The sequence below is a fragment of the Odocoileus virginianus genome, chromosome 18 (assembly GCF_023699985.2).
Source record: "Odocoileus virginianus isolate 20LAN1187 ecotype Illinois chromosome 18, Ovbor_1.2, whole genome shotgun sequence".
NCBI classification, from domain to species: Eukaryota; Metazoa; Chordata; class Mammalia; order Artiodactyla; family Cervidae; genus Odocoileus; species Odocoileus virginianus.
Genome location: NC_069691.1, coordinates 31,649,847 through 31,669,441, shown reverse-complemented (window position 1 = coordinate 31,669,441; position 19,595 = coordinate 31,649,847). Strand labels below are relative to the sequence as shown.

General features: G+C 45.2%; 1 protein-coding gene across 2 annotated transcripts in view; it reads left to right on the top strand.

Moving 5' to 3' along the window:
• The first annotated feature begins 2,704 nt into the window (after window positions 1-2,704).
• The window catches only part of TTC39B (tetratricopeptide repeat domain 39B), a 141,945-nt gene continuing 125,054 nt past the window's right edge, over window positions 2,705-19,595 (top strand). For both annotated transcript variants that reach the window (XM_070480533.1, XM_020886860.2), the window contains exon 1: window positions 2,705-2,925. Coding sequence is in view for 1 of the 2 variants with exons in the window: in XM_020886860.2 (XP_020742519.2) it covers window positions 2,884-2,925 (42 nt within the window). In the remaining variant the exon portion in view is untranslated. The remainder of the gene's footprint in view (window positions 2,926-19,595) is intronic.

Below are 19,595 nucleotides of genomic sequence, written 5' to 3'. Positions count from 1 at the left end.
AAGTGCTAAAGGTAAACAGATTTAGAAATACTAAAGATTAGATAGTCTGCAAGGTTTGAAACTAAAACAGCTCCCAGTAGATGTATCTTCAAAAAAAAAAAAAAAAAATTCGGACACTGCTTTTGCAGAACCTCTATTCTAGCTTCTTTTTTTAAATATATATATATATATACATATATATATGTATATACATATTTTTTATTCTAGCTTCTTTTGGGAAATGGAATGTTTGACTAATCTCACTTGACTGATAGAGTACATCATGATCAGCAAACTGGAAAGGGGAATTCTGTTACAGAAATGAATTCATTTTAATTATTCTTTGCAAAAAGCTCGTTTATATTTGTGATTCATAATCTTGTAGAATCACACATGTGCAAGAAGGGGAAGCTGGCATCTGCCATGAGCGCAGCAAATTTGATTATATGTTCCAGGGGCTAGGTCACACTTATTCATTCTGTGTTCATAATTGGCTCCCTCAGAAACAGGAATGATACTCATCTAGTGACGTGAGTTTAAAATACACAGGGTTTCAGATTTGGTCTCTGATTATAAAAAAAAAAAACTACCAAATTTTATTTATAAGAATGATTTCTGAAAAATTAAACTTGATTCTCACTTTGACATCATCATGCCACTCAATAGAGCCAAGTTCTTTTATATCTCTTTAAAATCTGAGGAGTTGAAATTGAAAGAAAATAACAAAGCATACAGGAGAGGAAGAAGCCACCACGAGATGGCTTAATGTTAAAAAATGTGATATTAATTTGGGAGCCAATGAACTTTAAAAAACGGAATCATGCATGAGTAATAAGGAGTAGGATCTGGACCCAGACAGGAAATCCAGCCTCAGAAATCTAAGTATAAACAGGAGGTTGGGGGAGGAATGGAAACTTTCAGGGGTATTGTAATTAAATGACCCCAGGTCCCTTCTAGCCTCACATACCTGATTCTAAGAGTGCTGCAAGAATGTATTAGCCTGTTTTTAAAAGTGGTGATACTGAAATATAATATATAGGGGCATAAAATCCACCCATTACATTATACAATTCAAGGATTTGTAATGAATCGTAGAGCTGTGCAGTCATCACCATAATCTAATCTGCTTGTGAGGTAGAACCATTTCATTTTTCTAGTATAAAGGTACGTAGTGACTCATTAAAACTGTAGAGCAAGTTTCAAGGATGCAAAGGTGACTCACTGAAAGTACGTGTAACAGACATGTGCTGGCAGCTGCTCTACTGAAATAGGGAGAAAGAAGGGGAAGGTGGTGGTTGGAGGCAGTGTTGAACAATGGTTACTACCACACCCTTAAGTCAGATTGCTGAAGTTCAGATTCTGGCATCCTTACTTCCTTAATAGATGTCTGACTGCAAACAAATTACTTGAACCCTGTGAGCCTCATTTTACTCATCTGTAAGTTAAGTATCTACTTCATGGGGTTAAGAAGGATAGATGAGGTAAGTTAAACAAGGGGCTCAGGATAGTCCTGGAACATAGGAAGTACTCAATAAATGTTAGCAATCTTTGTAGTTGTCACTGGATGACCATTAAATGCCTTTCATGAGCCAGACACAAAAGACCATGTGCCCTATGATTAACTTGTAGATATGAAATTCTAGAAAAGGCAAGATGAAGTGATAGAAAGCAGATCAGTGGTTGCCCCAGGCCAGAGAGTGGGTGAAAAAAATTGACAGCAAACAGGCACAGGGAACTTTATGAGTGTGTTCTAAATTATGATTGGAATGGTGTTTTGTAAACATTTATCAAATTAGAAGCTTAAAACTGGTGAATTTTATTGTATGTAAAATAAAGCTGACTAATGCCCCCCCTCAATACTCCCAAAATTCAGCTCATATTTTTCAGTTGTGTTAGACACAGGAATCAATTTCTAAAGGAAGCCAGTAAATATTTTTTGAGCACCCACTGCAAGGCACTGTTCTAGGTGCTGGGAATACAACTTTGAAGAAGACACAGCAACCCATCCCTACCCTCATGGGTATATAGTTCAAGCACGATTCATGCACATATGTTTGGGATTACAAAAGGGTTCATTGTGACAGAATATTGGAAGAAGAGAACTCTAAGTTGCATAAATATCTGTCCCATGATTTTTAATTTATTTATCAGACATACACAGAAGAAAACACATCATCCCTGTATGGGAAGACGATGTCCCTCACCTAGTGTCTGGGTAGGTGGAATGACAAAGACCTCTGGGTGACTGGTGACCTTGACGTCAGGTTGCTTTCTGGCCTCCCCATTTGCGAGACTAAGTGCCCACTTGGCGAGGGAAGGGACTTGGCATTGGCTCAGGACCAGGTGGACGTTTCAATGGGCCTCGGGGATAGCGTGGCTTTCATTTTGGCCACGCTAAGCCGGTGCTCTCTTGGCCGCTGGCGAGCAATATCCTCCGCACAGAGCGCTAGAATACTCCTAGGTATTCAATACCGTCCCACAGGGTGGGCGAGACCTGCGAGGTTCGCGAGTGACTCCGCCCACAAAGTGACTCCGCCCACGGAATGACCGCCCAAGGGGATCCGAAGTGGATGCTGTCTGGAGGTGGAGACGCGTTGCAAGAATCTGATTGGCTTCTCTAGTCAGAGCCTCGTAGAGGGTGGGGCGAGGCCTGCAAGGGGCGGAGCTTATGGCGAGGGGGCCACCCGGCGCCGGCTTGAGAAATGGATGCTTGGCGGATGTGCAGGCGCCGGGGGCGGGGAAAGCACTTGCTCAGCAGCGCGCTGGCCCCGCCTGGGACCCGGCGGGAGCGCTGGGCCGCCCTCTTCCTCCCGTGCTGGCGCTGGGCTGAGCCCCGGGCTGAGAAACTGAGTTGGTTCTGAGCTCCCTGTTTGGTTTTTGGGCGGCGGCAGCCGGAGGAGGAACATGGCGCTCGTCGGCAACGGAGCAGAGTTGGAAGTGGACGAGGTACTGACCGGTGGGAAGTGTGGGCACTACCCCTGGAGCCCGGGAGGGATGAGCGAGCTCGGCAGGGTTGAGCGAGCTCTGCAGGGACGGCCAAGGCCCCGCCCCCTCGGTTGCCTGTCTGGAACCTACAGTCTCCCGCCCGGAGGAAGAGACGGGGGTTGCGAGTGGGGACACCCGACCTTGGGAAGTCCGTCCTTGCTGGAGCGAGGAGGGTCTTTGCGGCGCTCGGATCGGAGGCGCTGCTGAGGTTCCAGGCATCACTCCTGGGGTCGTGGGAAGCTAGGGCACTGCGACTGGGCGGCTGGTGGATGGGTGCGAGCACGCGGAGCGCAGGACCCGCAGTATAGAGCAGTTCTGAGCCTTGCTAGGGACGCCTAGGCTTTATGGGGTCTGACCCTGAAGTCCCGACACTGGTGCTTTGAAGTTTGTGGAACCGTCTCCTGATCTGGGAATCTCACCTTCTATGGAAGTTTCCGGTGGCAGAATCGAAGGGCTTGCAGTCGATGAGAGGAGGGGGCCAGCAGGAGGAAGAAGGAGCCCTCGGGGTGTCTGCACCAGCGGGCAAGGCAGAGCTGTCCTTGAGTTGGAGGGCTAGGGGCCTGGAGCAGCAGCCCAGAAATTGGTGCTTTCACCATCAGATTCCCAGAGTGGGTGGTAGACGGAGGGAAGGCGCGGGGAGAACCGACTCCGACCTTCAACTGCGGTCTCTATACTGTCTTTAAATAATTAGCCACTTCCTCCTGTGGCTGGCACGCCGGGGTCTGAGCACCCTCGGGCGCGCGCGCAGGACCTGTTGATTTACTGACTTGCTGTGAGCAGTTGGCAGCTCCGCAGAGACACGCTCTCTTGCTCGCTCTTGAAGTTGAAGCCGCCAGCGGCGGCGGCACCGGCAGCTGCTGCTGCTGCCATTTTACCTGACTTGAATTTTACAAGTCGCTGCCTGAGGAGGCTTCATTTCAAATGATGCAATAGTGGAAGACCTTGGAGTTGGCAGGCTAAGATTACTGTCCATCTTTTCAATGTCGGGAAACTCCTCGCAACTAATATTGTGTTTTAAATGTAGCCCTTAAAATAACAAAATAAAACCGAACCCAAACTCCAGCTCTTTTACACGACTGTCCAGAAGCTTTCTTACAGCCTGTGCCTTCCAAGGAGTACCTCAAGACGACCGATCAATGAACTAGAGCGTCCATGGCTGCATCTATTGTTGAACCTTTTAAATTACACATAAAAGCAAAGGATGAAATGGCTTATTCGTTGCCATTTTCGTCTGTGACAGCCTTTCTTTATTTGTAGCTTTAGACTGTCTTTTTGGTATGACCTGGAGCCAGCTTTTTTTCGTTCCTCTTGTGTTAGATCTTTTCTGTAATCAAAGTCGTAACACTTTCCTGGTGCTCTGACTATACATTCACTGTTTCCCTTAAAGGTTTTTATGACTCTCAGCTGTATGGCCCTAGTGGTAAAGAACCTGCCTGACAATGCAGGAGACATAGGAGACGCAGGTTCAATCCCTGGGTTAAGAAGATCCCCCTGGAGGAGGGCATGGCAACCTACTCCAGTACTGTTGCCTGGAGAATCCCATGAACAGAGGAGCCAGGCGGGCTACAGTCCATGGGGTCACGGAGAGTTGGACTGGGCTGAAGGGACTTAGCACAGCATAGCTGTATATTACATTAACCATCCATGTTCTTGGCATGGGGCTTCCACCGGTGGCTCAGTGGTAAAGAATCCACCTGCCAGTGCAGGACACCTGGTTTCTATCCCTGGGTCCGGAAGATCCCCTGGAGGAGGGCATGGCAACCCACTCCAGTGTTCTTGCCTGGAAAATCTCACAGACAGAGGAGCCTGGCAGGCTACAGTCCATAGGGTTGCAAAGATTTGTACACGACAGAAGCAACTTAGCATGCACGTACGTTCTTGGCATGCAAGGCTCTTTACAGTGTGGTCTCAATCTGATGTGCTAGCCTAGTTCTCAGCCACTTTTCTATGTATAACAATTTTAATCAGTGTTATGCCTGAGGAAATAAGATTGGGAGTAGCTGGTAAATGTGGAGTGAAAAATTTAAATTCCTGGGCTTGATGAAAAAGATTTACAGCACTTAATTGTGATTATTTGTTTTGCAACACTTAGATGTATTTGTTTAGGTCAGGGCACTGTTGGGAGAGAATGCTTGGACAATAGGTATTGAGACATAGGGCTATGCTAGCTGTGCCATCTGCCTGCAAGGTGAACCAAATGCCAGGCATTGGCTAGGGAGGATGGCTCTAACTCTGTGGGGGAAATTAGGTTTCAAATCAGCAGAGAGTCTAGCACACAAGATACTTGGTAATATGTATTTGTGGAGTGAATGAATGACTACAGAATTGAAAATAAAGCTTAATAATTACTCACTTTTTGCCATATCTTTTATTCATTTTTTAAAATCCCACAACTATTAGGCTCCTGTTACATGTTAGGTACTATACTGGTTCTAGGAAATGAGCAAAGTACAAACCGAATTCTTTTGTTCATGCCAAATCTACTTTTGTCCCTCATGATGCCCCGTTTCCACCAGAATAAATGTTGCAAACATTTATTGAACATTTGCTTTGTGCTTAAACTTGGCAGGTGCCTTAGAAAGGGAAGGCAGTTTTGACTTTCCACTGTTCTCAGTCTGGGTAGGGAGATGTGGCATGTGAACAAGAACTCTGGAAAAGAGCTCAAGGCAGGGTAAGCAAGTAAGAAATGTTGCCTTGTAGACCCGGTACCCTGAGCTTATTTGTGGAAAGTCCCTCACTTTCAATGGGCTGAAGTGCTCTACCACATGTGCACAAGACCCTGCTCTTAAACTTACTGAATGTGTGAAACTAAAAGAGCTGGGAAGCTTTTCAAGCACTTAATTTAAATTTGATGGTCTTTGAGGTCACTATTTGATATTCAAATGGTAGTAAAAGGGGACCAGGTGATTTAGTTGGGAAAGTAGTAGGTTAGGAATTAGGTGAACTGGGCTCTCAATTCTGCCACTCATTTATCCAATAGCCATTCATTCATTAAGTGTACAAACATCTGATTATGTTATGTGCCAAGCCTGGTGCTAGCTTGAAGATACAACAGGGACCCAGACTGACAAGGTCTCTATCTGTAGTGACCTTGATTGAGCCAGTCTCTCAACCTCTTAGGGCTCTTTAAGTTTCCTCATCTGAAGATGAAGGGGTGCCATGAGCCCTGAGTGTTCTTCCAAGCTCTGAAAGTCTCTATGTTTAGAAACAGGGAGGCTCCTTTTTTTTGGGAAAATGCTGATAATATGGACATCCCTTTTCTTTTGAAGTACCCAAGGAGATGATGGTAGTAGTGGGGCTCTTATGATAGCTGTGGAATGGGTGTTTTCTTAGGTAAACTGGTGTTTTTGTTTTTTTTAATCTTTAGGTGCTAGGAGGATAAATGTGGGAACCATAAGAGGTTAGGGCTTGCAACTTCAGAGGCAGCAAAAATTAGTTCTGGAGGAAGACAGAAACTTTTTAGACATTCCAGTGGTTCCAGACATTCCTTCAAACCTTGGTGGCCAAAATACTATTTCTTAACATTTAAATTTCTCTCATTGGTTTTTCTTGTGTATCACACAAGCAACTTTGACATCAAGTTCATGGAAGATATGCAGAATGTATGCAAGGTCATTATTACAAACCTATGGCAAATATATGGCTATCGCTGGAGAGCTTTTTGACCATCAATAGCTTAATCCTGAAGTCATATCTCTCTTGGTGACCTCCTTATATGTGTGGGCTACTTTTGGCTGTTTTGTGGATGTTAAGTGCTTATGTTTGGCCCTTACTGTTCTGTGTGTGACTTGGGATTTGAAAATTAAAGTAGTTTATATTTTATTATTTATTAGACTTATTGAGCTTACCAATAATTATGTCAAATATCAAAAAGAAAAAATATTGATGATATCTGAATGAATATTTAGCAGCTGGATAAGTTAAAAATGATTTTCTCATATAAAACAAAAGTTAAGTTCATTAAAAATAACTTTTAGGAAGATTTTTTTTTCAATTGTTTTACTTTTGCTGGAAAAGGAGCAGTTTTTAAAGTCTTTGAAAAATTTGGTTACATTGCTATTATTATGTAGAAATTGGTAATTTTTATATGTAATCTGATATATCATATTTTACATTAAAATTGCATTAAAAGTTGCTCAGTGAATATAGTTATAAAGTTTAATGTTAGTAGCCTTAAAATTTAGAATGTAACTTAACATTTTTATTGTCATTCTGAACCTATTCTTGAATAAAAAGAGTAAACCTTATACTTGCTTTTTTATGTATAAAGTACAGAAATATTTCTGTGCTATTAACATGTCATGGGGTTAGAAGAAAAATGTCTGAAAAGGCTTTCAAGAGGGAAGGACAATATTGAAAAAAAGTTGAGAAACACTGGATTAGGGAAAGAAATGGTTTATGTGACAGATGCTTCCATGGCTTGCTTTTTTTGTCCAGGATTTTTGTGGTTTAATTGTGATTTAGAAAATTTCCCTAGTGGCATTTTAGATGCTGTCCAGATAAAACTGATTGCTCCAGTTTTCTTCTGATCAGATTCATTCTTTCATTCCATTTGTGTTCACTGAGCACCTCCCCAGGTGCAAGCAGTCTTCAGATGCTGGAAGTCCACGCAGAGATGAGATGCTTGATCGCTCTTGAGGAATGCACACTGAAGCAAGAGAGAAAAGTAACAAGTGCTGTCTTTGGGCCAGGGTAGATTTTAGGTGGGCTTCCCTGCTGGCTCAGATGGTAAAGAATCCGCCTATGATGGGTTTGATCCCTGGGTTGGGTTCTATCTGGGTTCAATCCCTGGGTTGGGAAGATCCTTTGGAGGAGGGCATGGCAGCCAACTCCAGTATCCTTGCCTGGAGAATCCCCATGGACAGAGGAGCCCGCTGGGCTACAGTCCTTGGGGGTCACAAAGAGTCGGATACGACTCAGTGGCTAAGCATAGCACAGTGCAGATTTTAGGTAGGAGAGCCATATAGTTTATCATCCACAGCAGGGACCTAGGAAAGTCAATATGGTGCTTTCAGTAATTACTCTGGGACAACAGGTGCAAACAGGAATGGTTGGTTGCCTTCGTTTAGGGGCTGGCAAAGGTGGCTCAGCAGTAAAGAATCTGCCTGCAATTCAGGAGCTGCAGGAGATTCGGGTTTGATCTCTGGGTTTGATCCCTGGGTTGGGAAGATCCCCTGGAAGAGGGCATGGTAATCCATTCCAGTATTCTTGCCTGGGAAATCCCATGGACAGAGGAGCTTGGCAAGCTACAGTCTGTCAGGTCACAAAGAGTTGGACATGACTGAAGTGACTTAGCACACACGCAAAGACTTCTTTAAAGAAGAGGTGGTATTTGAACTGGGTCTTTGAAAATTTTTTTACTGAAGCATTGTTGATTTGTGTTAGTTTTAGGTGTACAGCACAGTTATTCAGTTATATGTATACACATGTATGTGTATTTGTATATATATAATATATGTATTTTTTAGATTCTTTTCCATTTTAGATTATTGCAAGATTTTGAGTATAGTTCCCTGTGCTATATAGGAGGTCCTTGCTGATTATCTCAGAGAAGGCAATGGTACCCCACTCCAGTACTCCTGCCTGGAAAATCCCATGGACGGAGGAGCCTGGTAGGCTGCAGTCCATGGGGTCTTTAAGAATCGGAGATGACTGGGCATCTTCACTTTCGTGCATTGCAGAAGGAAATGGCAACCCACTCCAGTGTTTTTGCCTGGAGAATCCCAGGGATGGGGGAGCCTGGTGGGCTGCCGTCTACGGGGTCGCACAGAGTCAGACACGACTGAAGTGACTTAGCAGCAGCAGCAGCTGATTATCTGTTTTGTGTATAGTAGTGTCTATATAAAGGAAGCAATCCCATTTACCATGGCATCAAAAATAATAAAATATCTAGGAATAAATTTACCTAAGAAGGCAAAGACCTATACTCTCAAAACTGTGAGACCCTGATGAAAAAAAATGGAAGATGACACAAACAGATGGAAATATATATTGTGTTCTTAGATTGGAAGAATCAATATTGTTAAAATGACCATACTACTTAAGGCAACCTGCATATTCCTATCAAATCAATGGCATGTTTCACAAAAGTAGAACACAAAATTTTAAGATGTTTATGGAAACACAAGAGACCGCAATAGGAAAGGCAGTTTTGAGAAGGAAGGATGGAGCTGGAGGAATCTGGCTGCCTGAACTGGGTTAGAAGGATGTGCTGGGTGGAGCGAGTGTGATGAGGCCCAGGCATGGGCGGGGAGAGGAGCACTCCCTGGGGTCAGCAGGGTGCTCAGAGAGCCTTGGAGGGCTGAGACGTGCAAAAAATGAGGACCCAGAGGGTTTCTTAATGAGGCAAGAGTGATACACTTATTTTAGGAAGCTAAATCCGGTGAAGTTGCTGCAGCCGCTGTGGAGGTGGTGGCAGGAAGGGCAAAGAGGCTGTTTCTGCAGTTCCAAGTGGGAAGTGATGGCTGGGGTGGAGCAGAAGTTATGGGGTTGAAGAGAGGAGGCCCGACTGGAGGGATTTCTCTGTGAGAACTGGGAGGAGGAATTGGCCTATTTGAAAGGCAGTGGGAAGGGAGGAGCCGGTCACCGATGACTGGCGGAGGTGCTGTTCCCTGAGAAGAGGAGTGGGTAGGGTTCCGCCTTCAAGATGGGTGTGGAGGGTGCGGACCTCAGGCACAATAAACTCACCTGCGTGGCGCACTGTGACGGTCCTCATTGAGGGAGCTCGGCCATTTGTTTCTGAGTGAATGGATCTGGGCAAGGTTATGGAAGGGAGGTTGTAAATTGGTCCTACAGGTGAGTAAGAGGGGAAAAGTTAGCAGCAGCTTATTGTCAGCCTGGATATCAGCTCCAGTGAACAGACAGGCAGTTTTCCTGGCATGTTCAATTTTGAGTCATTTGAAAGCTCATCTGTCCCTGGGAATGCTGCTTTCTCAGGTGAGAAACAAGGGTGAGACTTGCCCTCATTTTCTCTCCTGTCCCCTTCGCCCCACATCTCCTCCCTCCTCCCCCTTGAGTCCAGCAGTGCAGACCTGCTTCTTTGGCAGGGGTCAGCCCTTCTTTGGGTGCGCTGTTTGCTCTCCCATCTTAGCTCCCTGCACACGGGTGCTGTTAGTAATTATCCGCAGTGTGAAATGGATACCGTGAATTCTGTGAGGCTCCCGGTTTCCTTCTGGCCATCTGTTGACAGCTCACTGGCTCCCAGTCTCGGCGGCCCTAGCGGCCAGCTCAGGAGGGTCTCCTGAAGTCACTCTGTGCTCACTTGCCGGGAGATGAGTACCCAGGACCCGGTATGACTTCCCTTTGTCAGACCTCCCCTTGGTCACCAACCGTGTCAGAACTCTTCTTTTCTATCCCTGTCCCTAGTGGGGGTCAGTCACACACCCAGAGCGACTCTGGCTGGTTGACCATACCGGCTAGGTCACCACGCCTCTCTCAAAGGGACTCCTCACGTGTTGACTGCCTGGCAGTTCATAATGCCGTTATGCATCTTTGGCTCATTATTGAAAGATGAGGGTGTGTAGTAAGAGCTCTTTTTTTCCCCCCTGAGATCTGTGGACGTATGTTTTGAAATATTTTAGTAAAATAATGCACTGTGTATATTTTTTGGGTCTGATTGTAACTAGTGAGGGAGAAGAATTCAGTCTAACAGGCTAACAAGAATTCAGTCTAAAGTATCGGGTTTATGCCAGGTGCTCCTGTCCTTAGTAATGTCTAGTGAGAGGTGGGGGCAGGTGTGTGAACAAACAGATGCAGCTCTCTTTGCTGAGAACTGTAGAGGAGGGATGCTGGGGTGCTTTGCGAGGATGGAGGAGGGCATCTCATCTGGAGTGAGGGGAGGGAATGGGTGATCAGGGGTGGTGTCCCTGAGGAGGCCGTTTCTTAGACATTCCGGATGTTGTAGGAACAAGGGGTTAGGCATGGAGAAGAGACTGAAGTGCATCCTGGAGAGAGGGAATTGCAGGCATAAGGTATGGAAGTGAGGACTTCCCTGGTGGCTCCGGCTGTAAAGAATCCACCTGCAGTGTGAGAGACCCGGGTCTGATCCCCGGGTCTGATCCCTCGCTCAGGAAGATCTCCTGGAGAAGGGAATGGCAATCCACTCCAGTACTCTTGCCTGGAGAATCCCATGGACAGAGGAGCCTGGCGGGAGTCCATGGGGTCACAAAGAGTTGGGCACGACTGAGCGACTAACACTTGCATTTTACGGAAGTGAAGAAGTGATTGTGGTTTTCCTGGTGGCAGGAAATGAGGTTGGAAGGGTAGGAAGGGCTCCTGTAGGTTTTTCATGAGGAGTCATGGATATTGTGTAGTGCATAGTGTGCATTTAAGGGTTTCAGCTGAGCAGAGGCGTGGTGAGATTCTGGCTCTAGGTAGCTCCTCTGGAGAGCATGGAGGCGGCTTGACTGGAGGGAGACAGGACCAGAGGTGGGGAGGGAGGGGAGTTTCTGGTGTTTTGTTTTGTTGAGTGAGTGTTACAGTCCCGTGAAGGCCCACTCTGTGCAGGCCTGGCTAGGTACTGGGATAACATGACGGGTAAGACATGATTTTGACCTCTCTGGATCAGGTGATGAGGAATATGGACACAAAATCCACTCTCACCTGGAATGGAGCAGAGAGTTTGGAGAGCATGTAAAGGCACCAGGTGCTCTGGGAGGAGGAGGAAAAGAGAGCTTTCCTGGGGTAGTCACTCTCCTGGAGGATGGTGGTGACACGTCTCCCTACCCCCACCCCCAAGTCAACTGACATGGTTTCCAGACCTCATCTTTACTGCCCAGCTGTGTGGCTGAACCCCTCTGGGCCTTGGTTTCCTCTTGTGTAACCTGGAGCAGTTGACATCGATGATCTGTTTCCGAAATTCTCAGCCTTGATGTCTGTGGTCTAGAAGGTGACATGTGATGTGGAGTTTGAGGGGTGGAATTTTAGCAGGCAGCCATGCAGCCAGTCACTGCTTGATTCCTCCAGGAGCAGCGGGGAACATGCTCGAGCAGAAGGGGAGCTTGGTGGAGGTTGCAGCAAAGAGTGTGTGAGAGGCAGGAAGGCAGTGCTGTGTGTGTTCCTGCAGATTCGGATAGGCCTTGAATACGCAGCTAAGGAGTTTTTTCCCTCCAGTTTTCTCGTTTGACACATGTATCCTGCCACATTTGGGAAATGTGTATCTTTTACTTTTGTTTTTTTTGAATAGAAGAAGCAATGATGATCCCATTTCTTGGTTTTATCTTCTTGTTTCCTGGCCCCATTTCCAAAGTACTTAGCTTTAAGCTGATGACTGTAAACTGACATGTACTGGTTAAGGAGGCAGACAAGTCAGGCGTGTTCTAGTAATTCCACAGGCTGTGTTTTGTCTCACAGACTCTCACCCTCAGCTAAGTGCTCAGAGGCACAGCTACCTGGACCCACAGCTCTGGTGCGGTCAGCAGGACCAGTCCTGGTTCCTCTGAGGCTGTCTTCTGTCCTCCTTTTCTCTTGCTCTGCTTCTATCGATGCCTTTGGCCCAGAATTCTGGGCTTCCTAGTCTTTTTTCCAAGCATGAGTCACAGTCTTTCCACTCAGAACTAAAGGCAACAAACCTCAGAGTCTCCCTTTATTTTTCTCAGGCCAAATGGGGTAGGACATTTTTGAGAGGAGGCGGACAACATGGATGGCAGTGTGGGAGAGTCCCGAAGAGAGGGGAGTGAGGCCTGACTCCACGACCCCCTCCCAGAAGCTCTCAGATGCCATTTTCTGTGCAAAATCGTCAGCCCGGCCCTTGTTCAAGAATAGCTACTCCAGCTGCTCCTGGCTTGGGTTCATATCTAGGCTTCTCATGCCATTTGCTGTGTGACCTTGGACACGTTCTTTAATTTGTCTAATGCTTTTCATTTTTAAAACAGGAATAATGATACCTACCCCATAAGGCTGACCCTGGTTGAAATAAGAATCTGCTTTACAAAGCACCTGGCACATTTTGGTTCAGTCGCTCAGTCCTGTCTGACTCTTTGCAACCCCATGGACTGCAGCACTCCAGGCTTCCCTGTCCTTCACCATCTCCCGGAGCTTGCTCAAACTCGTGTCATTGAGTCAGTGATGCTATCCAACCATCTCATCCTCTGTTGACCCCTTCTCCTCCTGCCCTGAATCTTTCCCAGCATCAGGGTCTTTTCTAATGAGTTGGCTCTTTGCATCAGGTGGCCCAAGTATTGGAGCTTCAGCTTCATCATCAGTCCTTCTAATGAATATTCAGGACTGATAGTAGCACCCTCAATATGTTAGTTCTCTTTTCCCTTCTGCTTTACCTTAAAGTATTGCTGCCACTGTTTATTATTTATGGGTTTGATGGGGAATCTGCTTTACCTTAAAGTATTGCTGCCACTGTTTATTATCTATGGGTTTGATGGGGAATCTGTTTTAGTGTGTCCAAATATAATTTTACCTCATTTTTGCAGTCCATAGGGGAGAAACTTCTGCAGAAGTACACAGCCTAGACACAGTCAGGCAGTAACCAACCCAAGGTGACCCAACTCTCTTAGGCATGGGGTCAGGGTTAGGAGCCACGTGTTCTACCTTTCTGCATTCAGTGCCGTTTCCACTAGGTCAGGGGGTGGCAAACTTTGCTGCAAGGACAAATGTAGCCTTCTTCCTGCCTGTTCTTATAAATAAAGTTTTATTGGAACCCAGACCTGCCCGTTTGTTTAGGTGTTATCTGTGGCTGCTTTCACACAACATCAGAGTTAGTAGTTGGGACATGGGGTGTTTGGCCTATATGGCCTAAATGCATACAGATGCTTTGTGGTAACAGTTTGCTGACCCTTGTACTGTGTGGTTTCTAGGACTGTATGTGAATTTGTTTATAAAGTATTGTAAAGCTTTATGAATTAAATTTTCTTGTTTCCTTAATACTCATATAGGCATCCTTGGAGAAGGCAATGGCAACCCACTCCAGTACTCTTGCCTGGAAACTCCCATGGACAGAGGAGCCTGGTGGGCTGCAGTCCATGGGGTCGCTAAGAGTCGGACACGACTGAGTGACTTCACTTTCACTTTTCACTTTCATGCATTGGAGAAGGAAATGGCAACCCACTCCAGTGTTCTTGCCTGGAGAATCCCAGGGACGGGGGAGCCTGGTGGGCTGCTGTCTGTGGGGTCGCACAGAGTCGAACACGACTGAGGCAACTTAGCAGCAGTAGCAGCACATAGGCATCAAAAACTGGGAAACTCAAACTCTTTTGATGCATCCCCTGAAGTGCTATGGCACAAGTTCTAGAGTCAGATGGACATGGGTTGGAATCCCTGCTCCTTCATGTGCAGCCTTGGATGAATTAATCTCTTTGAGCTTCAGTTTCTTCATCAGTCAAAGGGGGATAATAGAAGCTGCTTTAGAGGGTTATTGTGGGGATTAATGCGCTATGAAATACTTAGCATTCGGAGTGCAAATGTCAGCCCTTATCATGATTATTATTTAAGTATCTGCATGTTGCGGGTACTTGACAAAGATTTCTCAACCCAATAAAGAACTGACCTTGTATAAACATAGGCCCATGCAGAGTTCTGCAAGACTGCTCTTTCAGCTGGATGCCTCCATAGGCTAATCTCAGGATTCTGGCGAGGTTACTTCTGCTAGTTGATAGCCCTCACACCTCTCCCTCTCTGAGTGGAGAGGGGAAACCATTTACCACAAAAGAGACCACAAACATGGGCTCAATGGGCCATCTGTTTCAGCAGAACAGTGCTCGTATTAGCAAGAAACTTGGCCGTGTCCCTAATATTCTGAAAATGACACTTGCCCCTTGACACCCAAATGATATATGTGGTAACTTCTAGTTTGTCCAAATGTGAGGCTGTGCAGGATGGTCCCCTCCTTCATGTTAGTGAATATCATAAAATTCTTATGATATTTTCATAAGATCATAAAGCACCTAGATATTAATAGGAGACTATGGCCTGTAAGAGGTAAATCTGTGTTCAACTACTTAGTCTAAGGGGCTTCCCAGGCGGCTCAGTGGTAAAGAGTCTGTCTGCAATGCTGGAGACGCAGGAGACATAGGTTCAGTCCCTGGGTCAGGGAGATTCCTGGAGGAGATCATAACAACCCACTTCAGTATTCTTGTCTGGAGAATCCCATGGACTGAGGAGTCTGGTGGGCTAGTCCGTAGGGTCAGAAAGAGTCAGACTCGAATGAAGCGATTTAGCATGCACTTAGTCAAAGAGGTTAAAAAGTAAAGGAGGTGGCAGTGTGTGTGTACTCCTAGGTCCTCGAGGGTGTGCTGGGGTTCTTGCTCTGCCTCCAAAGCTATGTGCCATGCTCTTTTTGAAGCTCAAATCCACCCTCACCTTGCTGCTTAAAATCTGTCCACAGCGCCTCCTAACTTTTGAGGTATTATGCAAACACCTTAGCATGATGTTATTGTTGTTCAGTCAGACAGTCATGTCCGACTTTGTGACCCCATGGACTGCAGCACACCAGGCTTCCCTGTCTCACTGTCTCCCCGAGTTTGCTCAAACTCATGTGCATTGACTCGGTGATCCCCCAACCATCTCATCCTCTGTTGCCCCCTTCTACTGCCTTCAGTCTTTTCCAGCATCAGTGTCTTTCTAATGAGTCAGTTCTTCGTATCAGGTGACCTAAGTATTGGAGTTTCAGCTTCAGCTTCAGTCTTTCCAATGAATATTTAGGGTTAATTTCCTTTAGGATTGACTGGTTTGATCTCCTTGCAGTCCAAGGGACTCTCAAGAGTCTTCTCCAACACCACAATTTGAAAGCATCAGTTCTTTGGCACTCAGCCTTCTTTATGATCCAGCTGTCACATCCATACATGACCACTGAAAAAACCATAACTTTGTCTACTTATACCTTTCTCAGTAAAGTGATGTCACTGTTTTTTAATATGCTGTCTAGGTTTATCATAGCTTTTCTTCCAAGCAACAGTGTCTTTTAATTTCATGGCTTCAATCACTGTCTGCAGTGATTTTGGAGCCCAAGAAAATAAAATCTGCCACTGTTGCCATTTTCTCCCCCATCTATTTGCCATGAAGTGATGGGACTGAATGCCATGATCTTATTTTAGCACGATGTCTTAAGACCTAGCTTATTAAGACCTAGCTGAGTGGTTCTCATACTTTAGGGTGCATAGGGAACCTGGTGAGGGGGTGGTTGCTTTTTAAGATGCATGATCCCAGGTCCCACCACAAACCATTCTTCTTCAGTAGTTCTGGAGCGGTTTCCAGGAGTTTGCCCTCCTATAGGATCTTGAACATCAGCCGTGTTAAAGTGCTTATAGCTCCCCTTCCAGGCTCCATCTGCTTTTCTCACTTCTCAGCATTTTCATCCACTGTTCATTCCCTCACCCGGCCGATTCCTGTTTATCACTGAAGACCTCCCTCAAGTGCCATTTCTTCTCCAGCCTTTCCAGACAGTCTCTTTTCCCCCTCCCCTCCGGGTGCATGCATGCTCAGTTGCTTCAATCTTGTCCGAGTCTTTGTGACTCTATGGACTATAGCTGGCCAGGCTCCTCTGTCCATGAGATTCTCCAGGCAGGAATACTGGAGTAGGTGGCCATGCCCTCCTCCAGTCCCCTTCAGGTGTTCAATGACTATTTAGCATTCCTGGCTGCTTCCAAGGAGAGATATTCCTCTTTGGCCATACATCCTATGACAGTCAGCAGGGTGTAGGATGCAGGAGCCTTGATGTTCTGGAAGGAATGGGTGGAATTTTCCACCCACAGAAGGCAGCAAAGGACTTCCTTCAGTGCTTTCAGACAACGTGACATCTTTAGCCTTTCAAGAAAGGAGAATTTACCTCCGTAATCTATTAGCATTATCTCAATATTCTTTTTTTAAAAAAGGAGTTTTATTGAGGTGTAATTTACATGCCATTCATTCAGTCCTTTTAAAGCGTACAGTTCAATGATCTTTAATAAATTTACAGAATTGTGCAGCTATCCCAATCCAATTTAAGTATATTTTCATGATCCCAGAAACATTCCCTGTGCCCATCTGTTCTCACCTCAATATGTTTTTCACCTTTAAATTAATTGAAAAATTAGAAGTCATCAGGATAAAATAGAATTTCCCAGGTAGAAGTAAAGAGCAGCCGTTATATGTGACAAGGACAAAGCAAACCTGCGAGGCATCAGAAAGCAAGACTGCATAGCAGAGTGCATTTGGGTCAGCGCTTACATGGCTCTCACATTCTGACATCATCAGAAGACGGGCTCCAGGGCTGAGTGAATTACCCTTGTCCAAATGAATCATTTTGTCTCGTTTGTAATACAGCAGAAGATGTGTGGTGTATACAGATGATGGTTTTCCCTCATTTTCTAGTTCATTCCTCAAGGCAGAGGTTACTTATCAACATGTTTAGCTTGCTGCTATAAGGACAAACACTCATTTGCATTTCTAAACTATTGGCAGTTAAATAAAAGGAAAATTGTCGCCTTAGTAGTAGTTTCAAATGAAATCTGCCCCTTTTCAGGCACCCCTGAGTTTCAGATTTGTTGTGTCTGTTCCTAGGAAGGCATGTGAGAGAGAGGAAAGAACATGAATGGACTTACAGGTTAGTGGACGTAGGTTGGGTTATGTCGCTTGTAGGCACTGTGACCTTGGGCAAGTTATTTAATCTCTTTGTGAGCTCGAGTTTCCTTATCAGTCAATGGGGGATTCTAATGGCCACCTCAGAGTTGTAACTAGCAACTTTGACAACTCATCCAGAGCCTGCCAAACTATAAATACTTAGTTGCAGTCATTCATTTGAATAGCAACTGTGTGTGGATTTTGCTTTTTATCATATATAAGGATGGCTGGAATTTTACAGAGCAGAAAAAAATTCTAGAAAGATTGTATAAAATATTTCAACCAGTCATATTTGAACACCCTTATATTCCATATTCATTTGCTGGTATTAATTTTCAGATCTGGTTTTGGAAGAGAAGATTTTGTTTTTGTTTTCATTTTAAAAATACAAACAGGGACTTCCCTGATAGCTCAGTGGTAAAGAATCCGCCTCTCAATGCAGGAGACATGGGTTCGATCCTTGGTCTGGGAAGATCCCACATGCTGTGCAGAGGAGCTAAGCCTGTATGCCACAACTAATAAGTCTGTGCTCTAGATCCTGGGAGCTACAACTACTGAAGCTCATGGTCTAGATACCATACTCTGCCACAAGAGAAAGTGAAAGTGAAAGTCGCTCAGTTGTGTCCAACTCTTTGCGACCCTATGGACTATACAGTCCATGGAATTCTCCAGGCCAGAATACTGGAGTGGGTAGTGTTTCCCTTCTCCAGGGCATCTTTCCAACCCAGGGATTGAACCCAGGTCTCCCACATTGCGGGTGGATTCTTTACCAGCTGAGCCACAGGGGAAGCCCAAGAATACTGGAGTGGGTAGCCTATCCCTTCTCCAGGGGATCTTCCCAACCCAGGAATTGAACTGGGGTCTCCTGCATTGCAGGCAGATTCTTTACCAACTGAGCTACCAGGGAAGCCTCTGCAGTGAGAGAAGCCACCACAATGAGAAGCCCACACACTGTAGCTAGAGAGTAGCCCCTGCTTGCCGCAACTAAAGAAAAGCCCACACAGCAAAGAAAACCCAGTGAAGCCAAATAAATAAATAAATAAAATTATAAAAAATTACAAAGAATGGTAAATGTCCTTGCAGACAGCTGGCTTAAGCCAGGTAACCAAGGGCAAGGCACTTGGAGCCATAGTTTCTTCATTCCTAGAGTTGGACAGAGTGAAATGACACATGTAATCTGGTTGGGCTAAATAGGGAATGTCCAGAAATTGAGGATGAGTATAATTTATTCTGGGATTCCCTCGTGGCTCAGACAGTAAAGCGTTTGCCCACAGTGCAGGAGACCTGGGTTCGATCCCTGGGTTGGGAAGATCCCCTGGAGAAGGAAATGGCAACCCACTCCAGTACTCTTGCCTAGAAAATTCCATGGATGGAGGAGCCTGGTGGGCTACAGTCCATGGGGTCGCAAAGAGTCAGACACGACTGAGCGACTTCACTTTCACTTTCTATAATTTATTCACACACTTAATGCTGTTAGGAAACTTGAAGTGTTCACATTTCTAACCATTTGCTTAGTTATACTAGCATGTGTGCTAGGTGGTTTCTCCCAACTTTTCAAAATAGAAAACCTTGAGATTTTCTTTCTCATCAAACAAATCTACTCTGACTTCATAAATAGTAGAAATGACTTTATAAGAGATGATTTTATAAAGTGTGAGCATCCACAAGTCCATCCGTATTGCTAATTACACTGGAAATTTTAAAAGTAAAGCTACTAGCTTAGAATCTTTTTTTTTTTTTCCCTTCTAAAGACTTGCTTGCTTTTACTTCCCTTTGTAGTTTATGGTGAAGGAGATTACATTTTAACTTAGATAAGAATCATCCTTTTTGATGTATAACAGAACTTTTAAGTCTGCATGCCTCAGGGAGCAGGTTCCACGTGACAATAGCTTAGGTTAAACTGAGGGACATGTGACATGCTAAAATGAACTCCTATCTCTTTGTTAAAGACTGAAAAGCATTCCATTTCAGTTGTGGCAATTTAGTGACAAGCACCCTTTCCATAATAATTTTAGGAGCAAACACAAGACTTTGGGGGAGCATTTAAAACAGCATTTCTCAACCTAAAAAGCACTCCCTGTGCC